The sequence below is a fragment of the Nestor notabilis genome, unplaced genomic scaffold, assembly GCF_000696875.1.
Source record: "Nestor notabilis isolate BGI_N333 unplaced genomic scaffold, ASM69687v1 scaffold16754, whole genome shotgun sequence".
In the NCBI taxonomy this organism is placed as follows: Eukaryota; Metazoa; Chordata; class Aves; order Psittaciformes; family Psittacidae; genus Nestor; species Nestor notabilis.
Window position 1 is genome coordinate 26,728 of NW_009926263.1, and position 16,235 is coordinate 42,962.

The 16,235-nt window shown below is 54.5% G+C and overlaps 1 protein-coding gene across 1 annotated transcript in view; it reads right to left on the reverse strand.

Annotated features, from left to right (window-relative positions):
- Positions 1–12,017, reverse strand: part of LASP1 (LIM and SH3 protein 1) — a 20,824-nt gene extending 8,807 nt beyond the window's left edge. Inside the window, exon 1 of the mRNA XM_010013452.1 lies at positions 11,937–12,017. Coding sequence (XP_010011754.1) covers positions 11,937–12,017 — 81 coding nt within the window. The remainder of the gene's footprint in view (positions 1–11,936) is intronic.
- Positions 12,018–16,235: the final 4,218 nt, after the last annotated feature.

Consider the following 16,235-nt stretch of genomic DNA (forward strand, 5'->3'; position numbering starts at 1 on the left):
CCCACCCCCTCTCTGGTTCTAGCCTGTGTCTGTCTCCTGGACCCTTCCCACCTGCACCAAGCAGCAAAGCTGAGATGGGTGAGACACAAGAGGAAAGACTCATACCCCAGATCCGCCTCTTCCTCCTTGTCCAAGGGCACAGGGAGGACGTGGGGTGATGATGGGGCACGGGAGGGTGGCCGCAGGCACTCACTCACCGGGCTCTGAAGCTCAGTCTGGTACTTTAGGCGCAGGTTCTCCGGAGTGTCTGCCACCATGGTGAAGGACTGCTTCGGGTAGTGTCTGCGGAGAGAAGGCAGCTCGTCACCCACCGTGGGCCCATGGCTGAGCTCACCGGCCTCTCCCCACCCACCCCAGGAGATCCCAGTGTCCCGGCCCCATCGCAGGCAGCGGCACCTCCAGGGCTGCAGGTTGAGCCGGAGCCGTTGGGGGTGTTGGGATTCCTCCCTGTGAACGCTGACACTGCCCGACCCCTTCCCCAGCTGATGCATCGATTCTCAACCAGGCTCAATACATTAACCTCAGGTTTATCAAAGGGGCAGTTTGCTTCCCAAGGGATGGAGCCGGGCCAGGCTTGTGCCTGTCTGAGTTCTGGAGAGACCTTAAACACATCTTCAGTCGTTCATTAAACACTCCTCAGGGTAACATCACCCTGAGTAAGTGCTGCTGCCGCTCTGGTTCACAATGACTGTGCCTCTTCCACTGTTTCAGCTGCGAAGGGGCAGGGGGGAGCAGCGTGGGTTTATTTGCTTATTGCACTCAAGTTTCAGCCCCACAAGCCTCATGTTTTGGGGATGCTGTTGCCTGTGGCCAGATCATAGAATCATGGAATGGTTTGGGTTGAAGGGACCTTAAAGCTCATCCAGCTCCAGCCACCTGCCATGAGCAGGGACACCTTCCACTAGAGCAGGTTGCTTGTAGCTGCCATGGATGCAAAGGCCCCCCCAGGAAAAGCCCAGAGAGGACATCTGACACGGACCAGATGGTGGCTGCTCTCATGGGACAGCAAGGAAACCAAAGACATCCCACAGCAGCACTTCAGGTTCATAATGCAGACAGAGAGCAAGAAGGGGGAAGCTGCCTTTTGAAAGGGTCAGAGGTTTCTCTTTCATGAGAGTTAAAGCAGAACTCCCAAAGTGGGTGGCAGGAACAGAGCGCAGGGGTTTAGGTAAGTTACTAGTGCAGGAGGGGGGTGGGAGGCACAGAGACAGCAGCAGCCCCATCCCTGCACCACGCAGCACATCACACCGCAGCTCAGGTTCACTCTCAAATACACAGAGTTAACCAGGTTGGAAAAGACCTTTCAGACCATCAAGTCCAACCTTTACCCCAAGAACTTGGACAAATTCTCTTTTATCCAAGGCAATACAACCGGTTTGGAAGAGCTGAGCGGGGCTCAAGCAACCCACTGAAAACAGCAGCTCCTTGCAGAGGACAACCGGGAGGTCCCACTCGCTCCCGACGACCTCAAGGCTTTGCTCCCAGGTTCAGGGCTGCAACTCAGCCTGTGCAGCCTCCACAGCTCCATCCATGCAGCCCAACTGGTGCTGGCAGCTCTCACCTGAGGGCTACACAGACCACTATGGGAATGCTGCAGCCCCTGTCCCTTCCCAGACCACATGAAATGGGTCTTAATAAGACCTTGGGCTCTGCTTTGGGAGCTTGTGTGCCCCAAGCAGGAGCAATTATCTATTTATACAAGCTGCATTAGCACCTCTGCCCAAGGCCAACCAAAGTGTGGTCAAATGAGGGTAAACAAGCAGAAAACCAGCTGCATGTGGAGGAGTCTGGTTGAAAGCTGCTCCCTTCAAGACAGACAAGGCAACCACAGGCCTGCAAGAGCAGCACATAGCTCAGGAGAGGAGCAATGCAGGAAACTCGGGAGTAAAAATAGCTGCTCCGGCCTCCCTGAAAGAATAAAGAGACCCCCCCATACACACAGAGAAACCAAACAGGGCTGCTGTGGTTTGCAGAGAGAGGAAAAGAACTCGGCAAGCAGCAGGGGAACCCATCCTCCAGGCAGCTTCCCCCCAGCACACATCACCCCGCTCCATACAGCACCCTGCTCCAGCCCTCGTCCTGCTGGGCATCACCCACTGCCTTGTCCCATCGTCCCCAAACCTGCTGCTTGAGTCAACCCCCCCAAAACAAGCAGGAGTGAGATTGGGAAGGACAAGAATCAGTTTTACACAAACAACAGATCACCGACTGCTTGGAGGATATAGTTTAATCCCTGTTTAGATTAACCTGATTAGAGGGGATATAATACTGTGTTCAGGCTGCCTTCAGGCACGGGTATGTCACAGCTTCACACTGGGACACAACATCAAGGCAGAGCTGTCACCAAGCTCTGGCTGGGGCTGCTGCAGAGATTCCTGCATTAACACTCCAACAGTGATAAAACCTGGTTCTCCACAAGGGTCCTGCAGGAACTCCAGGCACTGGGTGGGCACAGACCTGGGCACAGGTTTGGTACTTACCTGCTCTTGACACTTTGGCCACAGTTCCTGCTCTCCCAGCAACTGGCACCGCTGGAGTGTGGATGTCTGGGGGGGTGCTGCCACCAGAGCCTTTGGCAAAGGCTTTTAGCAACGGGGAGGGACGTTTTAGATGCAGCAAAACAGCGTAAGGCATCTTAGGACCAAATCCACCCCAGCTGCTGTCTGCTGGAGCAGAGATGAACAGCTCGGGGGGGTGCAAAGGAAAGGGCTTGGAATGAATGGCACTGGCCTGCTTTGGCCTCTGGTTAGCACAGTTTGCTCCTGTAAAGGCTGCTGGAGCTGCAGGAGTTGCTGGGTTAATGCGTTCCTACCTTGCAGAGGCAGCATGGAGAGAATTGTGCCCTTTTGGCATTGTGAAGATAACAAAAACCCCTTCTAAGAGTGAAGCTTCAGTGACCAAGGCAGCACAAGCCGAAGGAGTTTGCATTGCACAGCCCTTGCTCAAGGGGTTCAGCACCTCTGCTGCACTCAGGATGACTCCTCCATAAGGGCTATGGGGATGCTGGTACCTGCTGGGCAAACACCTGCAGCATCAGCTTTAGTCCCAAACCCAGGTGCCATTAAAGAGCTGCTGGGGGAGCTGGGGCTTCATTAACAGCGGTGCTAATCCAATAACTGCACTAACTCAGCTTACAGGGGCAGGGGAGGACAGTGCTGGGACTTGTCTATTGTTTCACCCCAGTTACCACTCACATCCTGGAGCCCTTTCCTGAGTTTCTTGGAAGTCGCTGTCCTGACTCTTACCAAGGTCAAAGAAAACAAAGCCACCTCTTCAGTACAAACAGCCCAAATCCCCAGTTCTCTACTTCTAAATTACCTAATTCTCCATTTGCAGATGAGCCCTGAAAGGCAACAGGCCACACAGACCAGCCTCGGATCTGCCCCGGGAACAGGGATGGAGCTTCATCCCGGTCCTATGGAGAGAGCCAAGCAGCATCCCCCCTGCTGGGGTCTTTGCAAACACAGAGGATTTTGAGAGAGATGCCCATTTACTAACAGCCCCAGCCCCTGATGCTCGAGGGCTGCACACAGAAAAGCCACAGAGACACAGAGGGCTCTGTGAAGGGCAAAGGCAACGTGTAAGTTGTGTGCGCCACCAGCCAGAGCTGCATTTACAGCTCAGCCACGGCCCAGGAGCTCCCGTACTATCTGCTGATGCTGCCAGCAGAAATCATCCCATTGCCATGGCAACTGCATCCCATGCCCTGGGCATGCTAATAACGCTTGGGAGAAGCCGGGTCCCCAGCAGCAGCCTCCGGATGCAGGGAGGAGGGAAGCCCCAGTCACTGCGAGGGCTGGAAATGGAGACATTCATCCCTGGGAAGCTCAGAGAGACTGAAAAGCTGTGGTAGGAGGGGGGAAAAAATAGGAATAACCTGGAAGAGCAGCCCTGCTTCTTGCATTGACAGGAGCATCGTCTCCACAGCGAGCTGTGCCCTCCTGCAGCCCCAGCCTGGGGAGGGACAGGAAGAGAGAGCCACACACCACACAGACCGAGCTGCAATTCGGTTTCTGCTTCTATTAGATATTGAGGAAACCTCCCCAGGGATTTGAGACAGGTTTTGATTGAGCCCTGAGCCCCTCCAGCCTGTTGGCTGAGGCAGGAGTAATCTGTCCGTCTGCGCTAGGTGTAGGGTGAGACACAGGAGCTGAGCATCTTCCCCTAAGAGGAGGCATTGCTCCTCTCCCCAGCTCCCGAGATCTGCCTGATAAAGAAAAAGCATTTTAGTCCTTAGGGAATTTAAGGCTGTTCCTTAAATTAGGAACCTTAAATTAGGGAATTTGAGGGTTCCTGCTGCAGGAGCGGTGACAGCCCCCCCCTGCCCCAGCCAGTGCAAACACAGACACCCAGATCCCTGCCCCACACACCAGAGAGGGGAAACCCATCTCCTGCACACGAGAATCAGCCGCAGGAAGAGTCAGCAATAAATTAAACCTTCAGGAGCAGGCAGGGAGTGAATTGCTTTGGGTTGGGAGCGCGCGTGGGAACGGGGCATCTGCGGGAGCTGCAGCAAACGGGCTCATCCCTCCTCGCGTGGGGTGGTCTCGTGGTGGAGCAGACCCAGTTCTCCCTCTTCTCATGGCCAAAACCAAGGCAGGAGCAGAGCTGTGGGTCCTCCCCCAGCCAGCACCATAAATAGGGCTTGGCTGGGGAAGCAGGGAAGGGGGAGGGTGTTCATTGCTCAACCTGCTTTGCTCTTTCAGAAGCAGCACGAGCAACACACACCAAATCCACCCTGTGCTGTTATCAGCCATCCTCGCCAGCAGGGATTAGAGATGGAGGCTTCCACAGCTGGAACCACCAGGAGTTCTGGTGCCCACGACAGCAGCTTCCAAGCACTGAGCCCAAAAATCAGCAGAGGAAGAGGCCTCTGCCAGAAGCTGCAGAAGGGATCATGCTGCAAGAGCTCCACTGCCAGCATCACTCATTGACACTCCCCTCCTACCTGCCCTGGTGCCCTTCACTCCCTCCCTCTGCTGCAGGAACACTTGTTTCCTAAGTGAGTGTAACAGGTAGAGAACCATGCAGGGAACAGAAGCCACCTTAGGGATGATGGAGCATCATTAAAACCCTCCAGGCTCCACAGGCTTCAGGCACAAGCTGCCCGAGAAGACAAACAGGGGGAAGCTGCTTCCAACCATCCTTCTCGTGACAAACTGCAAGGAAATAATGAGTCCCACGCACCCTCAGATGTGACTTGGGTAAAGTCTGCTGCTAAGTAAGAGCTGCTCAGGCAAAAGCAGTAACCTCTCAAGAGCAAACGGGAGCCAGGGCAAAGCACACCCCTGCGAGCTGCTTGTAGAGGTGCTGTGGGTCCTACCCTCCTGCCTGATACACAACAGGATCCAAACACTTGGCTCCTGTTTTGGCAGGAGCATCACGGTGTTTTCCCTGCCTGAGGGGACGGGGATGCAGGAGGGTGGAGGAGGAAAGGAGCCAGGTTTCGGCAGGTCTCGGGGACCTTCTGGTGCTCTGCAGCAGTGGAGCCAGTGGCTGTGAAGCAGGAGGGGTGCAGCGCCCAGGCAGGATGAGTGCAGGGTGAGCCCTCAGCATCCCCACGGCTGCTCCATCAAACGTGGATTACTTGAGCTGATGGAGAGGAGGCTGCTCGTCTCGGGGCCAGAGACACCAGATTGGCCTTGCCCTTGGGGGTCTCTCGTGGCTTCCATCCGCTGCCCGATTAGAGTGGAACAAATGGGACACGTGGGATCCCTCCCCCAGCCCGACCCCTGCTGCTGTCAGATTAAGTGAAGCAGCACAGGAGTATGTGGGGCAGAGGGACATGTGATGGAGCAGAGGCTGGAAAACACCCCCTTTAAACCTGCAGCTCCACGGAGCGATTACACCCGACAGGAGAGACGGAGGAAAAGCCAGCCCAGGTTTCACGTGCTGGAACAGCCCCCTAAGGAGCAGAGGAGCACAGTGATGGCAGGAAGAGCTCACTGGGGCGTCTGAGGAGCCACGAGCAATATATGCACAACCAGAGGCAAGACTAAGGGAGGAAGCTCCTTTAGCAGGGACATTAGAAAGCAAACACAGCCCCTTCCTCTCCACACACCAACCACAAACAGCCCCAAACCAGCACTTTGGACCCATGTCAATGACACATAAGCAGTATTTGCACACAGAGAAATAGGGTAAAGATCCCTCTTCCTGATCAATGGGAGGCTCCAGGCACTTGCTCTCCATCGCATCCCAGTCCTGCCCCAAAAGCAGCATTTGGCCCCGGGAGCTGCCTTCCCAGGAAGCCAAGACAAGTGGCAGCACTTGAACTTCCCACAAGCTGGACACAGAGTTAAGCTTCTCCAATAGAGGACTGGTGGGACACAGCTGGATAAACCCCACTGAAGAGCAGCACAGCAGGTCCGTTAGCAACAGGACCCAGACTCTGCCTCTTCAGCACGACTCAAACCTCCAGCAATGCTGCTTTACACCATGTGCAAGATGACTGAGTGTTTAGAAGAGCCTCTCCAGCTCAAAGTGTTGCTTGTGTTCAATGCAAGCTGCTTTAAAGCAAGTGTTTTTGGCAGACTTGCCCAGCAAGCAACAGCATCCCAAAGGGATGGAAAAACACCACCCACAAACCTGCAGCTCCACGAGGGGACAGTCGCCTTTGGGCTGTTGTAGCAGGGTTTTGGGAAAGAAGAGTTAACAAAGGAAGCAATAAGGTCTGCTCTGCCAGGAGCTCCCGAGTTCACATCCTGCCTTTCAAAGAGCTGCTGATTCTTGGGGACAAGCTTAAAGAAATAAACTGTTCTTTTGTTAGTCATAAAGACAGCACCAGGCTTGCAAACATCCTTCTGTAACAGAGCAGGCTGCAGAGAAGGACGCTGGTTCCTCCCAGCACTGTCAGGGAGAAGCTGCCAAAATGGTTGGTCCAGCCCCCGACGTGTCCAGCTGCTGCTCTCCCAGCATCTGCTCCAGCATCTGCTCCCAGCCCGCCTCAGGACTGACTTTTATAACATAACTCAGAGCACAACTTCCTACAGCTCCGGTTCATGGAATGGGTTGGGTTGAAGGGACCTCAAAGCTCCTCCAGCTCCAACCCCTGCCACGGGCAGGGACACCTTCCACTAGAGCAGGTTGCTCCAAGCCCCTGTGTCCAACCTGGCCTTGAACACTGCCAGGGATGGGGCAGCCACAGCTTCTCTGGGCACCCTGTGCCAGCGCCTCAGCACCCTCACAGGGAAGAGCTGCCTTTGAGGGTGTCTCAAAGAGCCTCCCATTGTACCCTAGCACAGGGCTGGGGGAGGCAGGAGAAGCCAGACCCATCAGCACCAGCTCCAGCGTGGCTGTCTCAGCGCGGGATGACAGCAGGGAGCAGGGCTTTGCTCTCTGTGAGAACAGGCAGCATCCATCTCGCCTCCATCCCCAAAGGCTCTGCATAGCAGCATGCTCCCGAAGGAAAAACCAGCCTGTTTCCATAAACCTGCTTTAATCCATAAGGGAAAGATTCCAGGTGGATGCAGAAGAGGGGTTGCCAAGCTCTGAAGCAAGAAGTCACTGCTGGAAAGGGCTCTGCACATCACACTGCTCCCCTCTCCCATCCCTGAGCCCCCAAAACAGAGCAGTGCCTGTCCCAACCTCCCCCCGGCGCTGCTTATGGGAACAGGGTGGGCATCCCAACAGAGCTGGGTTTTTCCACAGGCTTTTCCAGCCCCAGGCATGGATAAGTTCAGCAAAGCCAACATCCATCTGCAGCCTGCCCCCCGCACAGAGGTCAGTGCTGGGCAGCCCTTCCTGCAGGCTCAGCCCAAACCTGGCTCCGAGGATGCTCCGTGGCTGCTGCCAGGGAATCCTTCCCCCGGCACAGCAGAGGGGAAGCAGCAGGACCCTGTACCCCCCTTCCCCAGCAGCATACGGGGACACCAGCTTTCATTTACAGCAAGACAAACAGCGGAGGCTGCTCAGAGCTCCACGGATGCAAAGTGTGCCCACCACGACAGAAAGGCAGCTCTTCTCCTCCAGAAACTCGGCACAAATAAAGCATGGGATAAACACCTGGACTCCAGCCCAGCAACACAGTTGTTCCTCTTCCCCTTCCTGCCTCCCCCCAAACTTGGAAGATCACTTTATTAATGTAGTAGGCTGCTACCAGATGGAGCGGAGAGGAATGCCAAGAACAGATCACTGGCTCCTTGTGAAGCTCAGAGGCACTCACTAACTTTTTCCAAGGAAAGAGTTAGCCCAGAGGTACTTGCTCTGCATGGAAAGGCGAGGATTTGAGTGGGGAGACATGTGCCAGGGAGGTTCTTTGGGTCATCACAATGAATTAGAGGGGTTACAGCTTGCACTCGCTGTGCCCAACTAACATAGGTGCTAGGTCTGGGTAAGCAGGACAGGGCTGAGCAGGGAGCTGCTTGTCCTGACTCAGCAAAGAGGAATGTCAGCCCCGAGATGCAGATCCCCCGGGATATCTCAGTGTGGTTTCTATGCGAGGCAAGTCAGCTCCGTACAGAACACTGCAGCCACCCAGCGTGGCAGATGGAGGGACCCTGCCAACACACCTCCACAGGATATTCCTGGCAGCCTGGCTTCGCCTTGAGCCCCTTTCTGAGGAGTTTAAGAAGGGGGATGTGGAGAGGCAGCAGCACCACTATTGCCCTTGTGCTGGTGGGACTCCAGCAAAGGTCTCTGTTGGCAGCAGCATCTTCCCTTGGAGGCTCAAACAAAGGATGCTGCAGTGGGGCCAGGCTGCCTCTCCGTGCTGGGGGAGGAGGGACTGACAGCAAGTAGACCATTAACTTCCTGCCAGCTCATCTGCAGCAGCAAGAAGTCAAACTCCAGCCCTGTGGGGTGTGCAGGAGCAGGGACAGCCCCTCTGAGCAGCGGGATGCCAGCACAGGGCATGGTGCTTGCAGCCACAGCAGGGCTTTCCAACCAGATGCATCCAACAGGGCAATTGCTTGTTCATCAGCACGAATTTGGGCAAGCCTATGGCTTGGAGATGAAGTTCAGCCTTGGGTCTCACCTACATGTCCTCAAGGGAGGGGAGCAGAACCACCCTATAGCCAAGACAGAGAAGGAGCCTGGGATACTGCTCCTTCTCCCAGCTCCACACCCAGGCATAAGCAAGCTCCTCTCTGCGCTTCTGCCTCCGAAGGTCCAGCTCCCCAGACCAAATACACAGCTTTGAACTCTCAGACAGGACCGACAGGGCCCAGGCTCATGCTGCACACGGGGTGTCTTGGTTTCAGTTGGGACAGAGCCATTTCTGAGCCACCACCGAGGCACAGCACAGGGATGCTGGTCACCAGGGCTGCCTGGAAGGAGGGCACCAGAGCCCTGCTGCTGCAGGTACCACCTCTGGGACTCACAGCCCCAGTGCCCAGGCTCAGCCCTGGCAGCTGCAGCACGGAGCTGTTATCCCTGCAGCACAAGAAGAAATGAAAGCCTGTATATAATGCATATTTGGGAGCAGCTGGTGCCCTTGAGCACACACTCCTGCCAGGCTTTCCCCCACCCTTCATTAGCAAAAACCTCAAACCTCACCTGGATACTGCCCTCCATCCCCTTCTACCTCTTTTAGTTCAAAGTGCTCATGTAAAGAGATGAGCCCAGCCTTGAATGCTGCCTCCAGTGAACAACCAGTCACCCCAGTACCCAGCTGAAGTCAAAAGAGGAGTGGTGAGGAGGGTGGAGAGCATCGGTCACAGCTGCCACCAAGCAAGGTCCCAACGCTGCTGGGCACGGGGAAGGCAGAGTTAAGCAGCCACCTTCTTGAAAGGCTTCACACAGATTTATTGCTGGGGTAATGTCACAGATAGGGAGGAAGCCCAGCCCTCTTCCTCCTGCTCTCTTGAAGAAAGAAACTCAGGAATTTGGCAGAAGGCCATGGCTCAAACAGAGGAGACCCTGTGCTAAGGCATGTTCAGAAAAGCAGCCTCTTCCCTGCCATGATAAACTTTGCTTTTCCACCCCCTTCTCGGGGGAGAAAAGATGTCGCTCCCCCTCTCCAACATGAGCAAAAGCCATTTGGAAAGGGTGGGCTCCTCCTGGGCTGTCACACTCACCTTGCGTGGACATTGCTCCCAGCCCAGGATACTCCAGGGGCAGCAGCTGACAAGGAACCAAACCCACGTCCTCTGGCTGGAGGTTCCCTTCACCCCACATCTGGGCATGGATGGGCACCCTCCAGCCTCCAGCCCAGCAAGCAGAGGGCAAAGTCTCATGTGCCAGCAGTTTTCAGCTGCTCTCACTTCCCTTTAAGGCAAGGCAAAGCCAGGCAAAGGAGGAAGAGCAAAGCATTTAATGCAGGTTTCTGTGCCCAGCTTTGAACATCCCTGGGCTAGAGGCAAGACAGACATTTATCTGCCTCTTCTTCAGGGAGGCTGCAAAGGGTTAAGACAGCAAGCCAGCATCAAAGGCAGCTCTGAGCAGAGGGGGTTGAGAAACTGAGATGGGTTGCGCAGACTCCTTGGAATCTCAGGAATTTCCCATTATTATCCCACTTCCCTTCCAGCAGCCTGGAGGGAGAAAGCACAAGTACAGGACCACAGGCCCGTCCCTATGGCCAGGCCAGAGGCAGAAGCACCAGGGATGGGCATGCCCTGGCACACGGGGCCAGGCAAAGCTCTCTGCCCGAGCTGGGATGTGGGTGCCCATGATCCAGAGCAGGAAGCTTTGGTTCAGGACATTCAGGAGAGCTCAGGGGTCTTATCTCCTGCAGCTCTCCACAGATCAAGGTCTCAACCTCACCGATCCCAGGCTGCTTGGACCACCACGGAAGGTTAAGACACATGCACAGCCCAAGAGCAAATACCCCTCCAAATCAACAGTTCACCCTGCCTCAGACCACAGGTTTCCCCCTTATACTAACCCACTACTCCAGGAAGTTTTACTCCAGAAGCTGGAGCTTTAATAGTGCCACAAGTCTCATCTCAGTTAAACAGGAGTTTTAGACTTTGGGCAGGTCACAACCACCATCAACACCTTTTATCAGCAATAACCAACCTATAAGAGCTACATAAGAGGGAGGGTTTTGCTAAGACACCATATGGCTGATGGTCTTCTGCTTCTTTCTACTTATCTTAGACATTAATACCCATCTTACAAGGATGTTGTCAGGATTAATGTTTTTAAAGTACTCTGTGAATGGACCAAGCTATACAAGTGCCAAGTAGTATTACGTTATCTAGTTTTCTTTCTAAGAACACTAATGTATAAGAAGCAGCTCCAAAAATCTTACTGCAAAGCTGCTTTATAGATATTAAGAAACACGCCAGGTACAGAGAGCTTCACTCTGGATTAGTGTTCATCATGCAACAGAGCCCAGAAAGCTGGGCACAAGTCAGGGTCCTTCTTGATAGGAAAACACATGGGGGCCAGTGAACATGCATCACCCAGAAGCAGCGTGAGGGAGGCAGGAGAGTGAACTGAGGTGTGGTGCAGGAGCTGCTCTGCCTCCATGTCCCCCACACTGCTCAGGAGAGGGGGATTCTGCACTTAAGCTCCATTTACCTTCAGATGCATTTGTCTTCCCAACGTCAAGGGCAAGTGCCAGGAGCTGAGGGTGAATGCACTTGGCTATCAGCAGAGCCCAAGGCTGCAGTGCCACCCATGCCCTTCACTGGTTCACACCTATTCCCTCTGCACAAAAAGGCATTTTCTCCTCTCCCCAAACACCTGCATTGGGTTGGGGTGGAATAAACACCTTTTTATTTCCCCTTCTTTAAGGGGATACAGCTCAAGGTCAACTCCATATAAACGCCTGCCTGTGTTTTGAATTTCATTCACCTTTTGTCTCCCCACACTGGAGCTGGAGAGCAGCCACAGATGGCGTTTAAACCTGGAAACCCCTGTTTTAATACCAGCATTAACCAGCCTGTGTGACCCCTTTCAGCCAGGGCTTCAGGTGTTCAGGAGAGTCCAGCAAGTCCTGCAGCGTCTCCCACCCCACCACTCCCTTGGTGACCACGAGAGCAGACACTCACGCGTTGCAATACGGCTTCTTCTCGTAGCCCTTGTAGTTCTTCATGTTTAGGGTCATCTTGCAGATCTCGCAGTGGAAACATGCTTTGTGCCAGAACTGCAAACAGAGACAAGAGAATCATTAGCACCAGTGACTTGAAAACAGGGCCATGTCCCACTAGATTCACACGACTCCAACTCAGCAGCTCCTCCAGCCCAGTGATGCCAGCGTGACCCCTGCAAAACCCAAAGGGCAAAATTCTTTCTAGTTTAGGACATTAGTACCCCCCCCCCAGACCCTCCCAACGCATCTTATCACAACAGGGCAGCAACACTTGAGTTGCATTATAGCAGCATCTTGCTTCCTTATCTCCGGAGCAGAAACTCACAGGACAAAGTCTCCTACTCAGAAAGAGGCACAACACAAACCCCTGTGAGCAGGGAGCTGTCAGCAGAGTTACCAGCTGTGGTTTGAAGGCTTCAAAGTTGCTGCTTTCAGGGTTTTTTTGCTGATGTTAGCCAAGAGATAGCCAGAAGAGCAGGTCAGGTAAGGCTGCACACAGACACCGAGCCAAGGCAGCGAAGGCAGAGACAAAAAGGTTCTCATGAGAAGCAGACAGCGCGACGCAGGCAGCTCAAAGGTCCTCACCACAGATGCCACCCTTCTACCTGCGTTTCAGGTGTCTGATCCCAAGCCCTGTGGCCCCAGAGGATGCAGGATCCCCCTTCTCCTCACAGCGGGGCTGTCCAGACCGATGACTGCTCTTGCCAGGGCTGCAGCCTGACCTAGGGCAGGGCTGGGCAGGCAGCAGTGGGGAAGAGGAGCTGCTGGCCTGACATCTGGGGGTAGTTCTGGCACCCTCTTGCCCACAGTCTCCACTTGACCCCAGCTGAGGTCTGTTGCCTGAGCACAGCTCTAGAGCAGGACAGCTCTCCTTTAGCCAGCGAGGCACACTCAGACTCAAGGCTAAAGGCACACTCTCAATCCATGACCCGGCATCATGGGCTGCAACACCTGATGCACTCTATGAAGACGTGGTTTACATTTTTTTAGGGCTACTCTTAATTATTTCCACTTGGCATTTAACTGGCTGAGTGATGGCAGGAGCCCAGTGGGAACAGCTCTGAGCTGCTACCAGGTAATTCTGCAAGGCTGCTCAAGCCCATGTAAACTAAGGCTGATGCCAGACCCCGAGTGACCACACTTGGTGCTTCCTCTGGCAGCCACTGGGACTTGGAGGCTTTGGTGTGACTTCCCATGGACTAGATCAGGCACTGGAGAAAGCAGCAGAGCTGTAGCAGTGCCTTTGCTCCCCCCAAAGCAAGTCAGTCCTGCCCCAGGGTTGCCCTCCCTCCTCACAGCACACAAACCACCCAGCATCACCCAGCAGAAGCAGGGAAAGAACCAGCCCAAAGCCACGTTAGCAGCTCATCACACCAAGCAGATTACAGTCAACAAGCCTGCAGTGTGGCACCCAGCACGCTCTGAACATGCAGCAAGCAAAGCCCTGGAGAGCAGCTGGAGGCTGTTGCTATGATTTTCTTTACACCCTTAAGCCTTTCGAAGTCATTTCCACCACTGCAGCTACTGCTCAGGCTGAGTTCCTGCAAGGAGGTGGTGAGAGCCAAGCCCTGGTGCCACCTACCCACAGGTACCACACCCCAGTGCACAAACACTGGGAGACGATGACTCAGCCCAGGAGGACAATTTGCCTCCTTTCAGTTGCTCAGAGCAACGTATTTGTTCTTTTCCTCTAGTTACACAAGTTCCTCCGGAGCCAGCCTGCTCCTAACAGTGAGAGGAGGCTTCTTGCTGCTCCCTACAACACCCTCATCCACAGCCAGCCTGCTCCTAACAGTGAGAGGCGGGTTCTCGCTGGTCCCTACAACACCCTCATCCACAGCCAGCCTGCACAGGATGTTTTCCCCCCTTCCATCCCCAGCTTTCAGCCTCTTTAAGGACAGACCGAGTCCCAAGTTCTTCAGGCATCTTGAAAGTCACAGCATTTGGGTGAGCTCCTGCCACATCAGAGGCAGTTAACAGACCCCCCCAGGCCTGCCAGTGCTGCAATAGCTGTGGGTAAGTACCAGAGATATATTGTGGAGCTGAGCTGACTCAGAGCCTCCTCCTCCAAGGAATATCCAGGCTCCCAAGAGCCAAGCCAAGGCCAGCACTGCTCGTGCCCAAGGTAGACTCCACAACAAGCACAGCAGCAGTGATTTAGCCGTTAGCTGCCCTTATCCCCAGATAGAGAGGAATGAACACATCTTCTTGCATCAGGCACCTTTAAGCAGAGCTGTTTCTGCCCTGTACCTCTTACAGAGGACTCTCCACAGCCTGAGGAGAACAACCCAAGGAGCACTACGCCTTGTCTGCAAGTCTCACCACCACTAAGCTTCATCCTACCACTGCCAGTATTAATGCTGGCTCCAGGAATCTAAACCAGCACTAAAGGGAGGGCTGCAAAAACGGACACAGGGGAACAACAATTACGTAGGCTTCCAGTAACACCACTGCTCAGTCTCCAGCAGAGAAAGAGGACAAGTTCCAAATAGGTTTTCAGAGGAGCATTAGCAACTGTGCTTTCTAATCCCGAGTTTGAAGCATTCTGAACATCTGGAGGCGATCCCAGGTACAGTCGCACGGCCCAGCAGGCAGGACTCAATGAGAAGCACGCTGGCTGTAGTCCAGGCAGGCTGCTCCTGGAGCGATGGAGCCCTTTGGCCAACCTTGTCATGGCAACAGCCTAGACCCGGGGACAGACTCACAGCCTGTGCGTGGTGCTGTGTGTCCATTTACAGCCACACAGCATCCCTCCATGCAGCAAATCACAGAATCCCAAAGTGATTTGTGTTGGAAGGAACCTCAAAGCTCCTCCAGCTCCAACCCCTGCCACAGGCAGGGACCCCTTCCACTAGAGCAGGTTGCTCCAAGCCCCTGTGTCCAACCTGGCCTTGAACACTGCCAGGGATGGGGCAGCCACAGCTTCTCTGGGCACCCTGTGCCAGCACCTCAGCACCCTCACAGGGAAGAGCTTCTGCCTCAGAGCTCATCTCAGTCTCCCCTCTGGCAGGTTCAAGCCATTCCCCTTGTCCTGTCCCTCCATCCCTTGTCCAAAGCCCCTCTCCAGGTCTCCTGGAGCCCCTTTAGGCCCTGGAGCTGCTCTAAGGTGTCCCCTTCAGGAGCCTTCTCTTCTCCAGCTGCCCCAGCCCAGCTCTGCTCCATGCCTGGGACTGAGCATCACTTGAGACTCAAGGGTTAAGGGACATGAAGGAGACTCCTTGGGCTGAAGGCAAAGCCTTGAATGGGCTTAATGCACTGCAACAGCTAATTCTAACTTCTACTCATCTTAGGAAAGTCATCTGACATCAGCTGTACGTGGGTTCAGCCGCTGCAACCACCAAACCCTGTGACGAGATGTCACTTCCACAAACAGAAGCTGGGTTCAGCACCTTATATGGAGAGCAGTGGGGAGGCAACGACACCCATTTCCCTGAACCCCATTTGCCTTTCACAAGGTGCTGATGTGCAGAGTCAAGAGGCAGAAGTCACAGGCAGCTTTCACCACGGTCTCACTTCCCTGCTTGCTGCACCACGTTGATGGAGCCCCACAAAGCAGCACGTTCTCCTTGTCTGCTGTAAGCCTCAGAAGGGAAACGGACTTTCCTGGTTGAAGAACCAAACCCATCTGCTTGCCAGCACACCAGAGCAGAAAGCTCAAACACAGCTACGTGTACACTTCCCCTCCCAGAGCCCTTCCTTTATTGCTGCCCCGGGTTCAACTTCAGTGCTTGTGCAAACACCACCAGAAGTGCCCTTTCGACTTTGCTCCAGGTAGAAGGAAAACAAGGGGAGCAGCCTCTCCAATAACACTGTGCTTTTGTGGGAAGGCTTTTCCAGCCAGAAACACCAGGAAAAATTGAAGCAAGGGGAGTTGGTGGCGTGTAGCTCTTTGGTTAGGGGTGTGCTGTATGCCAAGGCTGACCATGGAATGATTTTTAGGTTAAGGGCCCTTCAAGATGGTGACTGCAGCCTCCTGCCTGCTTCCAAACAGCCAGAATACGTGGTGCTGGGATGCACACCAGCCATGTCCTCATGGCAGTGCACAACTGCCAGCTCAGAAGGAGCCGAAAGCCAGGCAGTGGCTGTGCAGGAGGAAGGGATGGGTCATTCCCTGCCTTCATTTCCAGTTACCCACAACTCAGATGCCCCACAGCTACATGAGGCCAGCACAGGCTCCTTAACACGGAGCCACTTCCCTGCTCCCAACAGCCAGGGAACACAGGGCCGATAGTTCAGCTTCGAGCCATTCCCAGCTTAA